The following is a 19,681-nucleotide window of genomic DNA, read 5'->3' on the forward strand; positions in this document are numbered from 1 at the left end:
GGTATTCCCAGTTGCAATGTATGGCTGCGAAAGTTGGACCATAAGGAAGGCTGAGCATCAAAGAATTGAGGCTTTTGAACTCTGGTGCTGGAGAAGACTCTTGCGAGTCCCTTGGACTGCAAGGTGAACAAACCGGTCAGTCCTAGATGAGATCAGCCCTGACTGCTCCTTAGAAGGCCAGATCCTGAAGATGAAACTCAAATACTTTGGCCACCTCATGAGAAGGAAGGACTCCCTGGAGAAGAGCCTAATGCTGGGAGCGATCGAGGGCAAAAGAAGAAGGGGACGACAGAGAATGAGGTGGCTGGATGGAGTCACTGAAGCAGTAGGTGCAAACTTAAATGGACTCCGGGGAATGGTAGAGGATAGGAAGGCCTGGAGGATCATTGTCCATGGGGTCGCAATGGGTCGGACACGACTTCACACCTAACAACAACAATATTTTAATATTGCAAGAGATGATCCTGTGAAGAATGAAAGAGGAAAAAGGAAGAAACTGAGACATCTGGGACATCTAAACATTAATTTATTTACAGGACAGACAGGGCAAAAAAGAGGGGGTTTGCTTGAGGACCCCTTGCCAAGCTATTTTTAGAGCCACAATTCTGACCAATATAACCTCTTTTCTGCCAGCAAACAAAACAGACTATTGTCAAAATGCAGGTTCTGTATGTAATGTTCTCTGCAGAACTCCGAAGCTAGACGTCAGTTTCCTCTCTTTCACGCCCCCATCCAGTTGTGACCCTGGATTACTGAGAGCAGGGATTCACTGCCGAGGCTCTCAGCTGCTTGCACATCCTTCGTTTGGTGCTAGAAAGGCGAGGGCCTCCTCTCTGGATAGTTCCCAACAGGTCAACAGCTTTAGAATGCATCTCAGAACTTGAGTTGGACAAGGTAGCGGATGCGGCACTGGCTTTCCTGGTAGATCAGGTATTCACTTTGGCTGAAGTGAGACCCTTGGTACTTAGCCACAGCTTTGGGCTTTCCTTGTGCTACCCGTACTGTTTTCCCATCCAGAATGATCTCTTTGTCACAGGCAGGATCTGAGGAAGACAAAACAAGAGAGAGGTGAAGGAAGCAAGAGGTTAGCTTATGATGAGGGGACCCACAAAACTCCTGGAGGGGGATTTAGCTCGCCTGCCCAAATTTTAGCAAAGGTGGGGATCTCACCAATTTTGGAGAAAAATCTCCCTCCTTGCAACATGGCTCTAACCATGTAGATTAAGTATCTGTAAATAGGACCATGCTGACTATTCAATACATTGACAGGCTGCAAGCCACAATGCTTACTGTCAGACTTACCTGGTTCAGTGACACCACAGGCCAAGACACTGTCATAGCCATCTGGGGGCTTGCGCAGTGAACAATCATCTTGGGTGATGCGATACTCCTTACCCAAGGCCACCTCATTCAGGAACATGACCCCCACCTGCTTGGAGGTGGTGCCCACTGTGAAAAGAAAAACAGGCCCCCATGTTAAAAACGAAGGGGATCTGGCATCCTACTACCTTAGCATCTAGGCCAGGGGTGGCCAAGCTGTGGCTCTCCAGATGTCCATGAGCCCCTGCCAGCAGGGGCTCATGGGGATTGTAGTCCATGGACATCTGGAAAGCCACAGCTTGGCCACCCCTGGGCTTTGACAGTCCTCTCTTTGAGTCTCTGACCCACACCATACCCTATTCTTCATCAAATTCTGCTGCACATGGGACTCCACATCCAGGGATTAGGTAAATCAGAGGCACTAGTTCAAGAACTGAAGCCAACACAATGCAGAGTGCATGAATTACAGCTGACCTCTTTGGCTCCAGAGGACCCTCTGCTTTATTTGTACCCTGCATAAGTCAAGAAAGCAAAGAGCTTGAATGGGGCTCCATGTTATGATTTCCAAGCCTACCAATTAGGGCCTTCAGGAACACAAGGCTAGTAGAAATGTCAAGAGCAGAAAAGCTCCACTAACTAGATAATTTCACTGCTATCTGCAGGAATGTATGGCTGCAAACTAGTTTTGCATCAGGACTATATTAGGCCATATTCTAAAACTAAACATTCATTTTCTTTTATTCCTACCCTACTCATTTGGCCTCCATACCTCATGAGAGTCACCACTACAGTTCCAGATGCAGTCTTAATGCATCTCTAGCTTTCTACTCCCTAAATGGTCCACAGCTTCCTTTCCAATCTTATGGTTTCAAGGATAGGGCTGGTGGGAAACCCCATGTATCCAAAGCCTGGAAAAAGTAATGGGGGTATAGTTTACATGTGTCATTCTCCCCCTCCCACATCCCTTCATGAGTTTTAGAAAGAGTACTTTGGGCAGTGTTTCAAAGTATTTTCACACAGGTGGCAGCACCTGTAGGTGGGGAAAAAAAGACAAAGCCCTTTCTCCATAGCAGAGAGGAACCCTTTGCAGATGAAGGCCGAGTGAGGACAGAAGGCTATTTTCAACCAAAGGCGACAGAGACTTATCATCTCACCATAACCTGCTGATTTGCTATTCTCAGAAGCAAAGTACAGGCCCTTGCCCACACGTCCGCCAGAGTGTGGCATGATGCGCAAGCCACTCTTCAGGATGGCAGCAATGACAGCCACATTGGTGCCATGCCACAGCAAGCGCCTATTCTCCAAGTGGCTGTGAGTCGCAAAACGAATGGCCTGTTGGTGTTGAGGTAAAGAGGGAAGAGTTAGTGAGCACAGCCCGTCCAGCTGGCAGGATTGCTGTCCGGGAGCCGAAAATGCTTTCTGTGGGGAACGAAGCATAACTTCTGCAAATCACAGTGTGGACTGCAGTCTAATCTGGATGAACGACAAAGGATCTTGCAGAGACAACAAACAACATGTTCTCATCCCACATCTTTTGGAGAGGAAGTGTTCTCCTTTAGATGCGGGTGTTGTTTTCCACTTACCTAGGGGGCATTCTAGACTTCTTCACTTAAGAGTGTGACACCTCACTGTTTTAAGAGAGCATCACTGCCAACCCCACCAGAATGCCTTGTCAAAGCATGTGACTTAGTTCTCACCTGAAACCATTTGCTCTACATTTACTTTTCTATATCTCATCTCTGTATGGCAGATTCTGACTTCAATTACACAAAGACCAAAGGTGAGAACCTGGGGTGGCGGCGGCTGGAAAAGTAACCAGTCCTGCTAAAAGACTCTGCCATCGCCATGAAACCAGCCTGTGCTTTGGATACCAAAGCTGACCTGTTGCAGAATTCTGGAGACTTCTTCCAACACTGATTGGTACAGGCAGCACTATCTGGACAATACAGCAGGGCCAAAAAAACTTAACACGATGTGGCTGTTAGGCTTCCTGGGAGCCCTGTTGTCACTTGGACAGTTTATACCTGGCTGTCTACATAACACAAGGTGTCCTGGAAGCCACTGAAACCAAACGAGAAGAAACCAAGAGCTGCATTTCAAGTCGAAGACAAGCTAGTCTCCTGGGCAAATGCTTTTCTGGGGCCACTGATGGACAACCTCTGAATAATCTATCCTCAAGACAAAACACTTTGCTCACAATCAGTGACTAGACTAGAGCACAGAAGGAAGGGCAATGTTAGTTAGCCTTACCTCACCCTCTCTGTTCACTTTCCAGATATTCAGGATTTTGAGTTTCCGGTATGTGCAACCAGTCTTCTCTACGTAGTTTTCAATCAGCTAATGAGGAGGAAATAAAAGATTCAGCTGGACAACAAACATGTCTGTGCCGAAGTTGAATTATTTGAATCTGAAGAAGCACGCCCTCCTTTACAAATGCCCTTATAATTGAAGATCTGCCAAGGAAACTCAGCTCCAGGTACCAGCTCATTCTGAGATGAGATTGGACTCCATGAGGAACCGGGCTTTTTCAGTCACCCTCTCCTGGACAGTCTACCTTGCTCCTCTACACTGGGGTCAAAATGTCTTTTAGCTGCCCTGTGGGAGTTGAGATTTTTATCTGCAACACCGATTCTATTAGCCATCTATTGCTGGTTGTTTGAGTGCCCCATTAATATGCTGTCAATGCAGTAAGTTTTTAGAAATTGTAATCTGATCATTATATGTCGCTTGACTTTTTTTTAATTAAAAATATTTTAAAAATTAGATATGAATAAATATTACACATAAGCTTCTTCAAGAGAATAACAGCAGGTTCACAGAACTATTTCATGCCAGAAAATGGCACAGGACTGAGGCATGGCTTAAGTGCTCTCTCCCTGTGTGCCACAGTCCTGATGGGGACACTGTAATATGTAAAGTGAGAAACCTTGTGAAGTACTGTCAGACCTTATAATCCTCCGATGATGGGTCCACTGGGGTGAGCTCACACTTCAACAGATCATAGTCCTTGTCCAATGGATGTGGCACTTCCTCCTCCTTCATCTCCTCTTCCTTTTCATCATCCTTCTTTTTCTGGGCCTGTAGGCTCTGGGCCAGTTCAATATCTGCCAGCACCTAGAAAAAAAATAAGAACCCCTGTGGTCAACCCCTGAGCAGTTTCTTCTTAGGTTCAGACTGAGGCCTAGAAAATATGGAAGTTTCTCTCATTGAAAACTTAGGTCAAGTAGTTTGTAGCTTCTGATATGGGAAATGGGAAGTCACCCAGGTGCTGGTCATATCATTAGGTTCTGGCAGATTCAAGGCATTGCAAAGCCACAAGAATTAAGGAATGTACATTCTACCTTGTTAGTGCCCAAAGTACAAAAAGGTGGTTGCTTGAATGGTCCCAATTCAGATACATAGCATTTGGTCTAACTGGTAAACTCATATGATTGACTGAATCACCTGCTTAGCAATGTATCATTTTCTATATTTTTGATTGATTAACTAGAATCAGGCCATCACTGACCAATAAGAAAAACCTTCCATTCTAGCTTTTCCCTGCATCTGGATTAAAACTGACTTTGGGACACTTGCTTCTCTGCAGGTTGTACTGATTGGAAACCTTATTTTGGACTTCAAAGCCCTTTTGGATTCAGTCTTGTAGGGTAACACCTGGATCTTGAACCAATGCTTTTACGGATGCTTAGCTTAGACCAGCCTTTTTCAACTTTTTTACAACTGAAAGCCCCTGAAACATTTTTCAGGCTTTGAAAACTCCCAGAAGCAGTGCTAGGAAGCATTGTATACAAACCCACTGAGGCTGCTCCCGTTCCCCCCACCTCTAAAATCCACCATTGGCCATTTTGGGAGGGGTGGGTGGGTCAACATGACCATATATAGTCACATCACCCAACATATGTTTAACAATTTTTTAAAAAATATAAAAATTAATTAACTCCCACCCATTTAGGAAACCATCCCAGGGCCGTCAAGAACCCTCAGAGTTTAAACCATGGTTGAGAAAGCCTGGCTTAGATTTACAACTTTTTCAAAGTCCTCACTGTTCATTGCTCTTTTATTAAATATTCCTGCATAGTTTTATCATTACAAAGTACTTATCTTTTATAATATTTTTGAATTCAGAAGGTTTACTGGCTATAGATACCAGATTAGATTTCTGGAATTCACCTTATCAGTACCTTATCTTGCAGGAGAGTTGCAGGGGTGGCCAAACTGTGGCAGACCAGATGTCCATGGACTTCAATTACCATGATCCCCTGCCAGTGTGGCTAATTGGCAGGAGCTCATGGGAATTGTAGTCTAAGAACATCTAGACTTCTGGGAGAGGCTTTGTCCCTTGGTCTCTGGCTAGCTGGATGGTAAAGGGCTGCTGGCAGAGATACCCCAGATTGTGAGTACTCACACTTCAGCCTTTTTGGGTCTGTTTTGCTTGATCTGTCCTTAAATGGGATTTTGGCTTTTAGGTCCCTTGACACCCATGGGAGGGAGAAGGAAGTTGCACAAGGAGACTTTCATCTGCCACTCCAATTTCCTGTCCATTAACTGTCTTGCCAGGTAAGCTACTGGGATAGATTCATTGGCCTTTTGGCCTAGAAGCCAAGGGGGACTTTAAGCCATGTTTTAGACAAGAAAGAAGATATTATTTGGCATTGAAAAGTAGACAGTATTGCTGCCCCTGAAGGCTGCCTCTGCCAAGCCTTCTAGTAGAGTACTTAAGGCTGCCATCAGGTCTCCATTAGGGATTCATCTGTATTAAGCTCTTTTTTGTCCTTGAAATGGCTTGGCTCTCAGACTGTCAATCTGAGTTAGCCTAAAGTTCTTCTCTATAGCAGTTTCATTACAGACATAACAAGTTCTCTCATTCTTACAGCTCCAACAGTGCAAAGAGCACAACTGTTGGAAAGATTTCTAAGCATGCTCCTGTAAAGGCTTCAATCATTGTTATTTGGTTCTTTTTAGTTCAGAATGGCTCCTTTGGTGGGGATTTTGATCCATTTTAGGAAAAATTGAAATGGTGAACCTAGGCTAATAGTTTCCAGCATTGTGCTGTGCTGACACCTTTCCTGTTAGCCAAGAGTTTTTAGGAAGTGGGTGGGATCAGGTTATAGTTGCCAGATTCCTCGGTGAAGGCAGGGGTGCCCTGCTGATCAGCTGGCTGGCAAGGGGGACTTACCAGGAGAAAGAAGAAGGCCTAGGCTTCATTGTCCACATCACACAGGAAGTGACATCACACCAGTGACATCCTTGTGACACTATGGTATTTTGGCAAAAACTATGTTAGAAGCTGCTTTTACCATGGAGTTTTTGCACAAATACCAGAGCGTCACTTGGATGACACTGTCATGATGTCACTTCCTATGTGACACCAACAATGAGATCTAGGCTTTTCCCTTTCTCCACAATAGTCCTCTACATCCCCCACTGGTCGCCAGGAGAGACCTAGCCTCCCTCAGTCAGATGGAATTTTTGCCCAGAACCCTTTCAAATTGGCCAATGGGGATTGGCTGAGTGTACTTTTTAAAAACTAGCTACAGCACAGTTGCCAACACAGCACATGGATCTTCACTTCATGACTAAAGGCAAGCTGTGTATACGCAAGAAAATATTTTAAGCAATATGTTCATTTCTGAAGGTGTCTTTTCAAACAGAAGCTACGGAATGCTTCAAAATTACTATTAAAGTTATGCATGAACTCACTCCCTCAGATTTTTTGGTAGGCTCTGCTTTCTGTGGCAACCATTTTTTGTTTGTGCCCACGACCCCGTGTCAGAATTCCAAAGGGGCTTGCAGGATTCAAAGGTTTGGGGACCCCTGGCCACAGAAATGAAAACCAAAAAGGTCTTCTGTAGGTCAGGGAAAATTAAACAGTTTTTGAGAACTGAATTTTAGGGATGCAGTCACAGGTTGATCAATTTGAGAGGAAATACCACATCTAAATCATATGAACAAGTCTAGGAGAATGTGCTGAAATAAGGATATAAGAATACCACAAAAGTGGAGGGGAACTGAGGAAAAATTCTTTTCTGGGGATTTTGAGGGCAAAAAGATGACTAGTTTAGAGAAACAGGTTGAGCTATAAGGAAACTGCTTTTTTTTTAATCTGCCAAGACAGAGAACAACTGAATTGGCTGCAGGTGAATTTATTTTCCCTTCTTGTTTTCTTAGCCCAAAAGCATGTATAGCAGCTGTTAAACAGTATAAAGCACATGTAGATCAAATAAACTGCTTAATAACTTTAAGTTACTGATGTAAATGATTGAGCTTGTTGCTTATGGCAGCACTTCGGGCCTCTGTAGCCCTGTTTGCTCTGTGAGCTGGCTGGGTCCCACAAGAAACGTTCAAGGTTACACAGAAAAGGCGGCAGGGGGGAGGCAACCAGGGGGAAAAGGGAATTTTCTTTGTGGCAGTGCTAAAAGGGCCATTGGTGGCCAGGAGTCTAAAGCACTGCAGAAGTTGTTCAGGCTTTCCTTCCCTTCCTCTCATAGTGCAGATTACAGCCCAGCTTGTGATACCTACCAGACCACAAGTAGAAAGTGTGCAGCCTGTAAGCTGAATCTGTGGCCACTAGGACTCCTTCCCAAAGCATTCTTTTATAGAATGTCTTTTAGCCACAGCAGAAACAGGCCCCTGATGCCTGCCATCCTCTTTCTTTTTCCCCAGGACCACTGAATGTCCTTGCGTTTTCCAAGGGCACAGTGCAGCTCTCTGCTGTTGTGAGGCCACTTTTACTAATGAGCAAACAGGACCAGTGTTTACCTTAAACCATTTTGACAGTGTGTCTCCTGGCCCGGAGGTTCCATTTGCATGAAGAGTGCATGGAAGCCCAATTTTAATTCAGTGGAAGTCTATTAGGGCAAGGTGCTTCCCCTTGTGACCCTGCATAAGAACATCTCAGTTAAACTGCTCTGCTAGCCATGCAAAGCAGCTATGTGTGCTTCTTTTGCATGCTAGAACCTTTGTGGAGAATTGTACTGACATACAAACTAAGTGTGCATAGCTCTTTGCATGAGAGACAGTGTGAGTGCAGTGAGTTTAAACCAAGTGAGTTTAAACCAAGCCTAAGCCATTTCTCAAGGCTCCTTACCAACAACATGTCCTTCTTGGCTTGGATGACCTCCTGGGTGGTGATGGATGGAGGCCGAGTACGACCAAAGTTGTGGGGGATGATGGTGTAGAAACGGGAGGAGAGCTCCTCCAGCTCCTTCTGGGATGGCTTCTGCTTCTGCATGGCTGTCTCGATGGCCTCCAGAGCTTCGAAGCCTTTGGCAATCTGCTGTTTGCTCAGCTTCCCCAGAGGCATTTTCTTCACATCTGACAGGAAGCAAAATGAAACACACATTTGGAATGGGCTGAGAAGACTACTTTGATGAAATTCAAGAAGTCTACAAATCAGAGGCTTTGGGCCACTTGGATTAGAAACTATCCTAGCTGAAGCATTCTTTAATATTCCCAGACTTAAGCGGGTTGTCTGGGTTTGTGATGGAAGATTAAAGAACCAAATTCACTACTGCTAGTGGCTTGAACCACTCACCTCCTGAACTTCACTGCTCCCAGTTACTTTGGCTTGGCCCCACTGAAACTGCACAGCCCACCATTCTGCACCAATGCTAAAGAATTCCATGAAGCAGAACTACTGAATAATAAGCTGGCCTTGGCCTAATGACACAGGGCATGGTGTCTTCCATTTCTTCTGCATTACTAGAAAGAGCTCCTTCCACTCTTTACCTATATTCATGGTTTGCATGGCTTCTTTAAACATGTCATTGCTGAAGATGAGCGAGACCAGTTCCTGGGTAGCCTTTTCCAGGGTGCAGGGTCGTATCTTTTGCTTGGATAGCTTCACTCCATCTACAGTGTCCACCTTGGAGACAGGAAACAGCTGATCTGAGCCTGCATTCACACAGAATGTCATTCCTTCCAACTGGGACAGAACTGCAACCTCAGATGCAGAGTCTTGCTTACACTTCTGTATGCATAAGCATGCATAATCTGGGTCCCATCCATTTCACAGATCATGGTCCAGTTGGTCTGCGCATTCACATACATGTTCAGAAACTAGCAGGGGACCTCCTAAAGCCTTACTGCAGTGGCCATGCCAAAGCCAAAGCCAAAGCACAAGAGTCTTTCAGATTCCTGAGAGGAGATTTAGGGCACTGCAGGACAACCAGACAGAATCCACTGACTTCTTGAGGATCCAGTTGGTGCTTAAACACAATAAGGTCAACACACTGTTCAAGGCCAGCAGCTCAGTCACTAGTCCACCCGTACAGTGTGCTTCAGTCTATCTTTCCCAGGGACCAGCCAGCTGACCTTCCAAATAAGCCCCTCCCCCACTCACAAAAAGAAATATTACATAGCCATGGTGTGCATGTATATACACGGGTAGAGCTTCCAATTCCATCTGGGATGTTTCAAGTCCCTTCTATTATCTTTCATTTAAAAAATGCTTATAGCACATTTACTTCTGAATAGCCACTGAAAACTTATACTACTCCACTCAATTATACATTAAGAGGTAAATCTTCTGGCTTAGAGCATTCTGGTCACTAAATGCTATGGCAACAGGGATGACTGAACAGGAGCTGGCTGTCCTTTCATTTTTATTAGAACTATACATTATGCTAAGTAGCTGAGATTTATACCCATTAGATTACATATATTTAGGCTGCTGCTAGTCTTCTTTGCAACGGCCTTTCTTCCCTAGCAGATGTATTCCTTGGTCACTTACCTTCACTGTCACCTCTTGTTCCTCTTCATTCCCTTGTTGCACTTCAATTAAGGTATACTTGCCATCATGGGCTACAAAGTTCTCCCGGTCAGCCCAACTGTTCTTCGTCTTATCCCGAAACTTCTTCTCAAAATCCTTCTTGGCAGCTTCCAAGGAAGGAAAGCCACTGAGTTTCGACTGTCCTGATTCTCCCTAAAACCAACAGCAGACAATAAAAACACAGACTGCTGCATATATTGTAACATATTCCTATGTGTGTATATCATTCCATTAGGGTCTTCTGCAATATAAAATTGAGTATCCAGATTGGCAGCGCTCTTGATTTTCCTTACAGCTCAGGTTATTCTTTGCCTGCTACCTCCCAGCATGCAATTTTCCACTCAATGAGGACCACAATATCTCTGTTGGAAGCACACCTCCATTAACCTCCAGGCTGATTCCTGAGACATCAGTTCCAGTAAGCCGGATTCAAGCCAGTGCAGATATCTAACAGCCAACCACCATTCGTTAAAACATATGTCAAGTCAAGCTTATTGGTCACCTAAGTGGGCATTACTCTCTCTAATTAAAAGCAGCTTTACAGGGTCTCAGGCAAAGGTGGCCTTTCTCTACATTCCCAGTATCTGAGATAATCTATTTAATTTACAATCACCAGAATTTTAAAGCAGGGCCCCTACATCTGATCCATAGCATGGCACCTCCCTACTCAGGCTGCGACAGTTCAGCCTCTTACTGTAGCTCCTTGCATCTGAATGAGAGTGAACAGCTGTGATTACCACTCACAGGCAACTTTCCTCAGATCCAATCTGACTTACTGAAATCATTGTTACTGGGCCTGCTATTTCACCAGTGACCTCTGCTGGATTTTCAAGGTTTTATCATGCTGGATTTTTAATGCTGTTTTTAGAATTCTGTTCCATGGATTTTGTTGCTGCTGTTCCTAGTTATCTAAGGAGAAGGCAGACTGAAACATGTTCTAAATAAAATAAAACATGAATATATCACCTCTCATGAATGGAGGTTATCTATCCCTCATCCATCCAAAATTTGAACACAGTCAAAGATCTAAAGTTCTCTTTTAGTTAAGAAGCATTAACTTACAGAACTCCACATCAACCTACAATCCATTCTGTCTCAAAGGGATCTTTGGGCCTGTCGTAAGGCCACTCTTGGAAGCTGCATTAAAGTCTCCATCTGTTGCTCTGAATGAAAGTTATGCTGCTACCACCAAAGCCTCTCTAGATGCTTGGGCACTCTTAAGACCTGGCAAAAGATACAGTATGACTGAACCTTTGAAACACTCCAATGCCCTTTGCATTTCAGAGCCCTTTAGAGCACCAGCTGTCAACCCCAAGCATGAAACAGATTTGAATCAAAAAGTGGGTGGTGTTCACTGGAATCCCAGAACTAAGCATGTTTAAAAATGGAAAACTGTTTACTGAAAAACAAAGAATTCAGGGTTTTATATGGCAATACAGAAGTCCTGGATTGCAAGCATCCACCCTAATCATCACACACCCTGCAAGTCTCTCACACAGACTAAAGTGCCAGGCATGGCCCTCCCTGAAATAATGACTCTTGGCTTTGAAGATGGTTCAACTCTCCCGCAACCTACTGGTCCTTAAGTTGATTTGAATCTCCTCTCTCTCCCCCTTCCCTGCCAGGTAATTAAAACCAACTCTTCCCTACTGATTCCTCCCCTGGAGCAGCTGAATTTCAGTAAGTTAAAGATTATACATGAGTGGGTTCTCTTGATGTTTGAGCAAATATTAATTGTAAAGCAGAGGGTGCTTGCAGACAGGAAACTTAATTTAGAGCCTTAGCAACAGGCGGTGGAATGCACATATTTATCAAACAGAGGTCTCAGAGAGAGTTTTACAAAAAAAAAAAAAAAGACAGGGGAATAGAGTATTTCAAAGGTGCACTATAAATAGCTCGGACCTGATTAGGGCAACGGAGTTCTTGTATTATATGCCACTGTACCATGCCCTTAACACTTCTGGCCTGGAATAGCTGCAGATGATTGGTCACATTCAGGATACGTCAAAGGAAGTCACTGTCAGCTGCGATCTTCCTGCTTTCCTTGCCCAAACAGCCCCTTCAGACCTGAGGAAAGTTTATTTCCAGGACTGCAGACCTGTATGGAGTAACCACTATGCAGAGTAGTGGTTGCAGTCAAAAGAGAACAAGAATGAAATTGCACTTCATACAACCTTCATCATCCTCTTTCTCACGCGAGAGCTCCATCCTTTCTACACTTTGTCTCTCAGCCTTAATATTTCTCTGGTAGGCAGGTGGGTTTTTTTTTTTAAAAGGAGACAAATGAGGTGTCATCAGGAGCCCTTTACATTTCCCAATTTAGGTGAAGCCTTCCTCACAAAGACTGAAAATCCAGTCTCCAAAGATCCTCTAACTGTCAGGACTTCGACAAGATAGACAAACTCTCTGGATTATGAAAGTGATGCTCAGCCCACAAGACTGGACTGGTGCAGTTTTTTGACCATGTGAGTTCTGCTTCCTCCCAACAAAATCTGTGAGGAGAGGAAATGTGCATCCACTGATACTATAATCACTGGCATCATTGCCATGAGCAAGAGACACTAGGAGAGCCTTTATTCTCTCATTCTAGCATCTCTTTGCCTGGTCCAATGCCATTTCGTTCAAGAGAATTCAATCCTTATGCATAGATTTAGCCAAATAAGGCCAATGCGCAGTTTTAAAAAAGTCATGCCACTGTACCGAGAAAATGTAACAGGGCACATCTAACGAGAAAGGTGTTTTTCGAAAAAAGTTGACCCAAGAAAGTATAGATCAGCAAACTCTGCATGAAGACACCCCCACAAAGTCTCTGTCCAAGTCAACTAGCTGCTGCCCAGCAAATAAAGAAGTCTATAAGGAAATAAGAGAATCCTTTCTTTAGCATGAGGCCAGTTTTCTGGAAAGCCATGGGATTGTGTAACCAGACTGTCTCTTCTAGAATGCAGAGCTCTTATAGTACAGGCCCTAATTAATCTACTGCGTCTTTGATTTAAAGATAAGTTATCACTATCTGGCTAATAGCAGCTTGAGCACAAATCCCCCCTCAATTTTGCTTTAGCCCTGGACACCCAAAGAAGCATTCTATATAAACCAAAACCTCACTTCCTGGCATTTTAAACACAAGCAAATTTGTTAAAGCTCAGAGCTTCAGAGTTCCAGGCAATATCATAAAACAGAAGAACAACAATACACTAAAAATCAGAGTATACTGCTCATCCACAGAATAATTTGCATTACATCTCCGCTTGCATGGAGCTGACATACTAGAACTGTCAGCAGCCTTTGGCTTGAAGTAAGGGAAAGCTACCTGGAAAGTAGCTTCTTCCCCCCTCCCCCCATGCCCCCAAGAAAGAATGCCCAGCTAAGCGAAGGTGCAGGAGTGTGGCCATTATGCAGAACAAGGAGGGAAGGACTCATACAGGACATAAGCTGGTAAAGGAAAGAGAAGAAAGGGCACACTGCAGCTGACGATTCAATGGAGTTCACATTCCACTTTCTCAAGCATGAAGCAAACCATGCATGAGGACAGGGCCTGCAAGACGGAGCTCTTCCGCCAGGTCTCTGGTTGAAGCCAGTGCTGGAGGAAGATCTGACTGCCCCCCTCCCCTAAAGCATATAATCCTTTGACCATCTTGAGGATGGTGTTGACATAGCCCTCTGCCACCCGGCGGCAGGTGTTCCATCATGGGAAAGGATAGCTTTTCCACCATGTTTTTTTTTTTTAGCTTGTAACCCGCCATAAGCCAGCTTCCTGAAAGTGGCAGGTAATAAATGTAACAATAATAACAATAATAACCTGCCAGGGTATGACAAAGTATTCCAGGAAACAATTGCCTTAGGAAACTCGAGCCCAGACATGAGCCATCAGCCCAGACTGACCCGAGGTGAACCCAGATCATCATTAGAAGAAAGGATAAGGTTAGATCTGTGGCTGGGCTACAGACAATGCTTTAGCTGGCTTCTCCTAGGCCAGCACTGATCGAGTACAGCACAACTACCCTAAACTGAGGGTTCTCTTGGCAATTAAATGGCAAAGGAAATCCAAGCTGCCAAATTAATACACCTGGAAATAAATAGCCAGAACATAAGCCAGTGTTAAAAAACCCCATCCCTTAAAGCATCAAGACACAGTGCATATAGCCAAGCAGCATGGTTCATGCAGAAAGCCCTGGCAGAAAAGCCTTGCTAGGTGAACAAAAGGTCGAAATCGACATCCTTGTCTTGAGTATTGTACAATCTCACAAGTGTTTAATGCAGATTGTTTATGGGGAAAACAAGCATGTGGGTTACTGGGGTAGAAGAAAAGGTAAGCACACTATGCACATGGTGCCTAGCAAATGCCACCGTTCAAGGAAAAAATCAATCTATTGGGAAGTGGCTCAACAGCTTGGTATTTTCAGCTGTCCACAAGCAGCCAGGACAGAGTTTAGCAATGGGCAGGTGACAAATCACACTAATAATTTATTGTAGAATTCATCATAGGGGTGTTTTTTCTTACCCCTAGCAATATAATGTATTTGGATTTTAAAATCCTGCAAATGACATCTGATCCAAAGGAGCACTGAAGTGAGGTATGACAGTGCCCCATTGGCTGGCAGAAGGAATAGGTGCTCAACGGGGAACATTCACTTTACTACAGATTTTTTACCATGCTGGGGACAGATAATGATAGACACATACATTGGATTCCTAATACGTTGCGTTCAAAGTCTGGGTGTTTTGAAGCACTGAATTCTGATGCCATAAACACTGACATGGTTGGTGACAGCTGGAAATCTGAATTGGGCTTAGGGAAAAGAACATACCCCAAAACTATTTTTATACATTTTTCACGGATTTCCCAAAGAAGATGCAACTGGTTCTCATCCTATGCTTTCCAGGAACACTGCTGTTCTGGCCATAGATGGTAAAACTACTTACCTAGAAGAAAGGCTGGGGTTTTTATACCCTGCTTTTCATTAGCTGAAGGGGTCCCAAAGCAGCTTACAATCCCCTTTTCCTTTCTCTCCCCACAATGGACACCCTGTGATGCAGGTGGGGCTGAGAGAGCTCTAAAAGGACTGTGACTAGCTCAAGGTTACCCAGCTGGCTTGGGGATATAGGGTTGGGCACTTCAGTTTGCGCCCGAAGCAGCCAGTGCCGCAGTGGTGGTGGGGGGAGGGGCAGCACGGGCATGCCGGTCGGTACACAGAGCTCTGGGCCTGCTTGCGTCGATAGGTGTGCCAGCGCCGCCCCTCCCCCCCCACACCCAACCCTAATGGTAATCAAATCCCATTCTCCAGATTAGAGTCCACTGCTCTTAACCACTACACCAAGCTGGAAAGGAGGAACATCTATTTCCAGGAATAGGGATTAGGGATTGTTAGGAAAGGATTTGAAACTAAAATGGCTGACATTATAATGACTGGAGGCTGGCAATGGCATGCTACCTCTGCATGTATCTTGCCTTGAAACCCCATGGGTTCCCCAGAGGAACTGCTTGTCCGCCGTGTATGACAGGATGATGGACTAGATGGACCACTGGTCAGATCCAGCAGGGCTTTTCTTATGTTGCTGTGTACTAATAAAGCTAAAAAATAATTATTTGCTATTGCATTATATCATAGTGAAGTTAAACTTCTGCCAGAGTCTACTAGTTACTCTGAATTCCCAGTTTGCATTTAAAACAACAACAAGCAGGCACTAAATCTTTTCACCATAGAAATAAAAGAGAATTATTCAACTGCCTTTTCTCCCATATTTCAGCAATGAGACTTAAACGAGACTCTTAGGCTTTTTTTTAATGAAAGTTAGGAACTTAAGATAAACTAGCTGAATGTAGCCATAGATTACGAAAGCATCATTCCAATGTAGTGCTATAACAGCTGCCATTTTTTTTAAAAGCCCTCTGATGCTGTGGGAGTGTGGAACAAGAGACATGGAGCCAAGTGGATAGGATTTCCTAAAATGTGCATCTTCGCATCTGGATGGCTTGCCAGTGCACTCTGAAAGTGCTCTCTATGGAACAATTATACCACATCATGTTTGAGAAAGCATTTAGAAAACAGGAAAATCCTGGAAAATGGACAATTAGAGGAGGATGCCTTGTGGATGCCATGTTAATTTAAAAAAAATTAAAATAAAATCTGGTATACTGTGGAAGCTAAGGAAGAAAAAAACCTTCTTGAGGAGACAGGTGCTGGTTTCAAAATTTTGTATTTTCTGCAAGCACACCCTGGACTTTTGCTATATAACCAGCAAGTGGACTTAGGTGACTTCTCTATCGTGAATATTGCTGTTTTACATTCTGTCCTGGTGGCTGAATAGATTTTGTATTAATAGAATCCATGGCCAACAGGAGGAAGAAATTTGTTGGCTTTATATTAGTCCAGATATCTAATCCCCAGAGTTGATCTGCCTCATACAACGTGCGTCAGAAACCACATACTGGGAGAGTTCCATACTGTGACTATAAACCTGTTGCCCTGCATTGAGTATACAGGTCTGGAACAACTAATTTGCATTGTTATCACAGAACCTACAAAAGTGTGCCTTTGCAAACACCTGTGCCGGATACACAGCTGCAGCAAAACACACAGAGAGTTTATGAACATATTTGCAAGCACAATTGACATCAAAGTGTCTACTGTCATGTAAACAGTTTTTAAGCAAACTGTGGAATGACAACTAGGAAATCCCATTCTGCCCCCTGTCCTCAAATCTCTACCTCTGGGAAACTGAGCAGGCTAAGTTTTCCTCTTGCTCTCCCTTTTTCTTTAAATGTTGAACAGCCTGACCTCGATTCTCTTCCCCTTTCAGTTCTGTGTACTATAACTGATGCAGGGTGCTCCCTCAAGTTCTGCTCCGGCCCATCTGATCCTGTTGGGTAGATTGAGTTTTGGCTCCCTTGTTGTACTCAATCCTGCCATACACAGCAAATTCCACATGGCTTCTTGCTCTGTTCTCCTTGGATCTCTATCTAGATTTTGTTTACTCAAGTCCCTGCTTCTGGCCCCAACATGCGTCTTTTTGGATGGCCCCAAACTTTATTGATTTGTGTAGCGCTGAGGTCCTTTTCTGGATTATTGGCTGATCAGTTCGTTGAGAATGAAAGCTGCAGGATGAAGGTTGAAAGAGGACTCTAAGCTTCTACTTTCCCCACTTGGTCTCTCTCTAAAGACCCCGGTTCCCTTCCATGAGTGGCATACACCAAACAAAAGGACATGTAAGCACTTGGAATACTTTCTCCTCAACATGAGCATTGTAATATTCAGTGTTATATAGCACGTCATTCATATGACTCCCCAGGTGTTGTTGTTTTTAATAAAAGCTGTCCTTGGTTTTCAACATATTCACATTTCAGTCCTCTCTTTGTCTAAGAGATCTTGTTATTTAGCCAATACAATCCTTTAGTATTTGGGTGAATGTCATCTGTTATATGCATTATATGTAAAATTTAGGCCTTCTAAGAACAGGAGTACAAGGCAGCAGAAAAAAGGCCTCATCCTTGCACTTAGTTTTCCCAGTGAGAATTTGGACCAACTAGAAAGCATGCCTCATTCACACAGATGGATTTCTTAGAGCTACTTATGAGTCTTCATGACTACACAGACAACACCGTACCCCAACTAACTAGTTCTGTGGAAAACACAGAAGCACTCTGCAGAGAACCAGCCATGAATAAGTTCAGAGAATACTGCTTCTGAGCAGCTCCTCAGGGCCTACCTGCATTATAGTTCTGCAAACAAGTCTGGGAAACATTACGGTAGGGTGCATAAATGGCTATAATTGACTTCAGGACAGGCAACATGTACCACATTTAAATAGATTACTATAGCACTTCCAGAGATTTCTGACCCTCCACCTGGATTAAAGAAGCAGCATTCTGGAGCCCCAATAGTCATAGTATGCAGAAGATACTTACCACCCGGCCCCAGCGGTTCCAACAGCTGTAACTCCCATTGTGCTCTATGAGCTGGATAATGTAAAATTTGTTGTTGTTGTGCCCAATGTTGGTTTGGTTCAGCATGCAGTCATAGTCCTCATAGATCTAGAAGAATAAAGAAAGGCATCTATTGTACTTAGGGAATAGTAGAGTGCCCCTTCGAAGATACTCACAGCCCTGTTTCATTTATGCCAGCCAGGGATAAGTCAGACTGTACCAGTGTAGACCACACACTGCACTTTGATCAGTTCAGTCATTAATTTATTGGATGGCATTGAGTCAACCTCTGTATCTTAGTCTTTGTTTGGCTTTTCTAAAAAGGGGGATACTATGACAACTCAGGAGTACTACAAGACCAACCAAGGCAAGCACCATGAAAATATCACTATTCAAATACCCTAAGACAGAATTCCCAGCATTATATTAGCTTAGGTAACTAATGGAGCCCGCATCAGATGAATTCCTATTGGGCTTGGACCCTTCTACAAGCCTGCAATTATCACCAACCACAAGGGGAACAGTGTCCAGTTGGCAGAAGATATCCTGAAGGAAAGAATATTTTCTAAATACTGGGAAACCCCTATTAGATAACAAATTGGGAGGGAAAACATCCTCATGAGTCAGTCCATTTTCCTTCTTTGTATAGATGAAATGCAACTTAGAACTCTGCAAAAAGGCAACCTAAATAAAGGCACAAGGACTCAACAGAAGAAGCTTCAAGATCCAATGAATATTCATCTTAATTCCAGCCACAGGTGCTCAGGAGATAATAGTCTCCCTTTACATTGAACCATCCTGTTCCAGGAGAAATGCTAAGTGGTTTCTTCCCCCCACTGTGCCCAATGAAGACTGGGTACAAGTAGCACATCTGCCGGAGCTTCAACCTCACCTTGGCATCGCTGGTATTACAGAGCTGGCAGGCAGCATCAATTTTGGCTTTGAGTTTCTCCTTGGGAGCAGCCTTCAGTGCCTCCACAGTGGAGCGGAAGCTGTCTTCTTCTGGTTCAGGCTCCTCTTTCACCTTCTTGCCCTTGGCTGCTGCCTTGGTTTGGGCAGGGGCCTTGCGCTTTGGGGCCATGAGTTCCTTAACAGTGTTTCAACCTATTTCCATCACATATACACAAGAAGAATCACTCTTTTCATGCAGCTGTATGAACAATGGAAAGCAAGTCAATTCTTTTTATTAAATCCCAAGCCAACAGCAGGCTAGAGAATCTCTATAAGATAAAGTAGGACACCATTAGTGCCGCCTTACATGGTTACATTCTGCATTCAGAATGGTGGGACTCCCCTATGTATCCTGATCATACGTTATTAAGTTTTATTTCGGGTAATATACCAAACTATGCTAAAGAACCTTTTTTCATGCATTGTCGGCAGCAAGAATCGTTACTGCTCAGCAACGGAAACAAACAGAACTACCTAAGATAACTTCTTGGCTCAGCAAACTTTGAGAATTATGCAAGGTGGCCAAGCTGACAAACTTAGTAAACAGAAGACCTTTTAAAGAATTTCAATGCAATTGGCAATATTATTTAGGTTATATAAATAAGCAGTCACAAAAACAGAAAGTATAGGTTTTTCTTTTCTTGTCTCCATTTTATAACACTAAATTTTATAACACTAATTCTTATTTATAGTAATAATAGTGGTAATAGTTGAGAATA

The 19,681-nt window shown here is 43.7% G+C and overlaps 1 protein-coding gene across 2 annotated transcripts in view; it reads right to left on the reverse strand.

The window, feature by feature from the left end:
- Positions 1–509: 509 nt before the first annotated feature.
- Positions 510–19,681, reverse strand: part of PARP3 (poly(ADP-ribose) polymerase family member 3) — a 34,529-nt gene continuing 15,357 nt past the window's right edge. For both annotated transcript variants that reach the window (XM_077325889.1, XM_077325888.1), the window contains 10 exons: positions 18,904–19,115; positions 17,994–18,119; positions 10,052–10,243; positions 9,049–9,184; positions 8,408–8,634; positions 4,267–4,434; positions 3,571–3,657; positions 2,475–2,652; positions 1,303–1,449; positions 510–1,043 (listed from right to left, as the gene is read on the reverse strand). In XM_077325889.1, coding sequence (XP_077182004.1) covers positions 874–1,043; positions 1,303–1,449; positions 2,475–2,652; positions 3,571–3,657; positions 4,267–4,434; positions 8,408–8,634; positions 9,049–9,184; positions 10,052–10,243; positions 17,994–18,119; positions 18,904–19,092 — 1,620 coding nt within the window. In that variant the 5' untranslated portion in view covers positions 19,093–19,115 and the 3' untranslated portion in view covers positions 510–873. The remainder of the gene's footprint in view (positions 1,044–1,302; positions 1,450–2,474; positions 2,653–3,570; positions 3,658–4,266; positions 4,435–8,407; positions 8,635–9,048; positions 9,185–10,051; positions 10,244–17,993; positions 18,120–18,903; positions 19,116–19,681) is intronic.

The sequence above is a fragment of the Paroedura picta genome, chromosome 3 (genome assembly GCF_049243985.1).
Source record: "Paroedura picta isolate Pp20150507F chromosome 3, Ppicta_v3.0, whole genome shotgun sequence".
NCBI lineage: Eukaryota > Metazoa > Chordata > Lepidosauria > Squamata > Gekkonidae > Paroedura > Paroedura picta.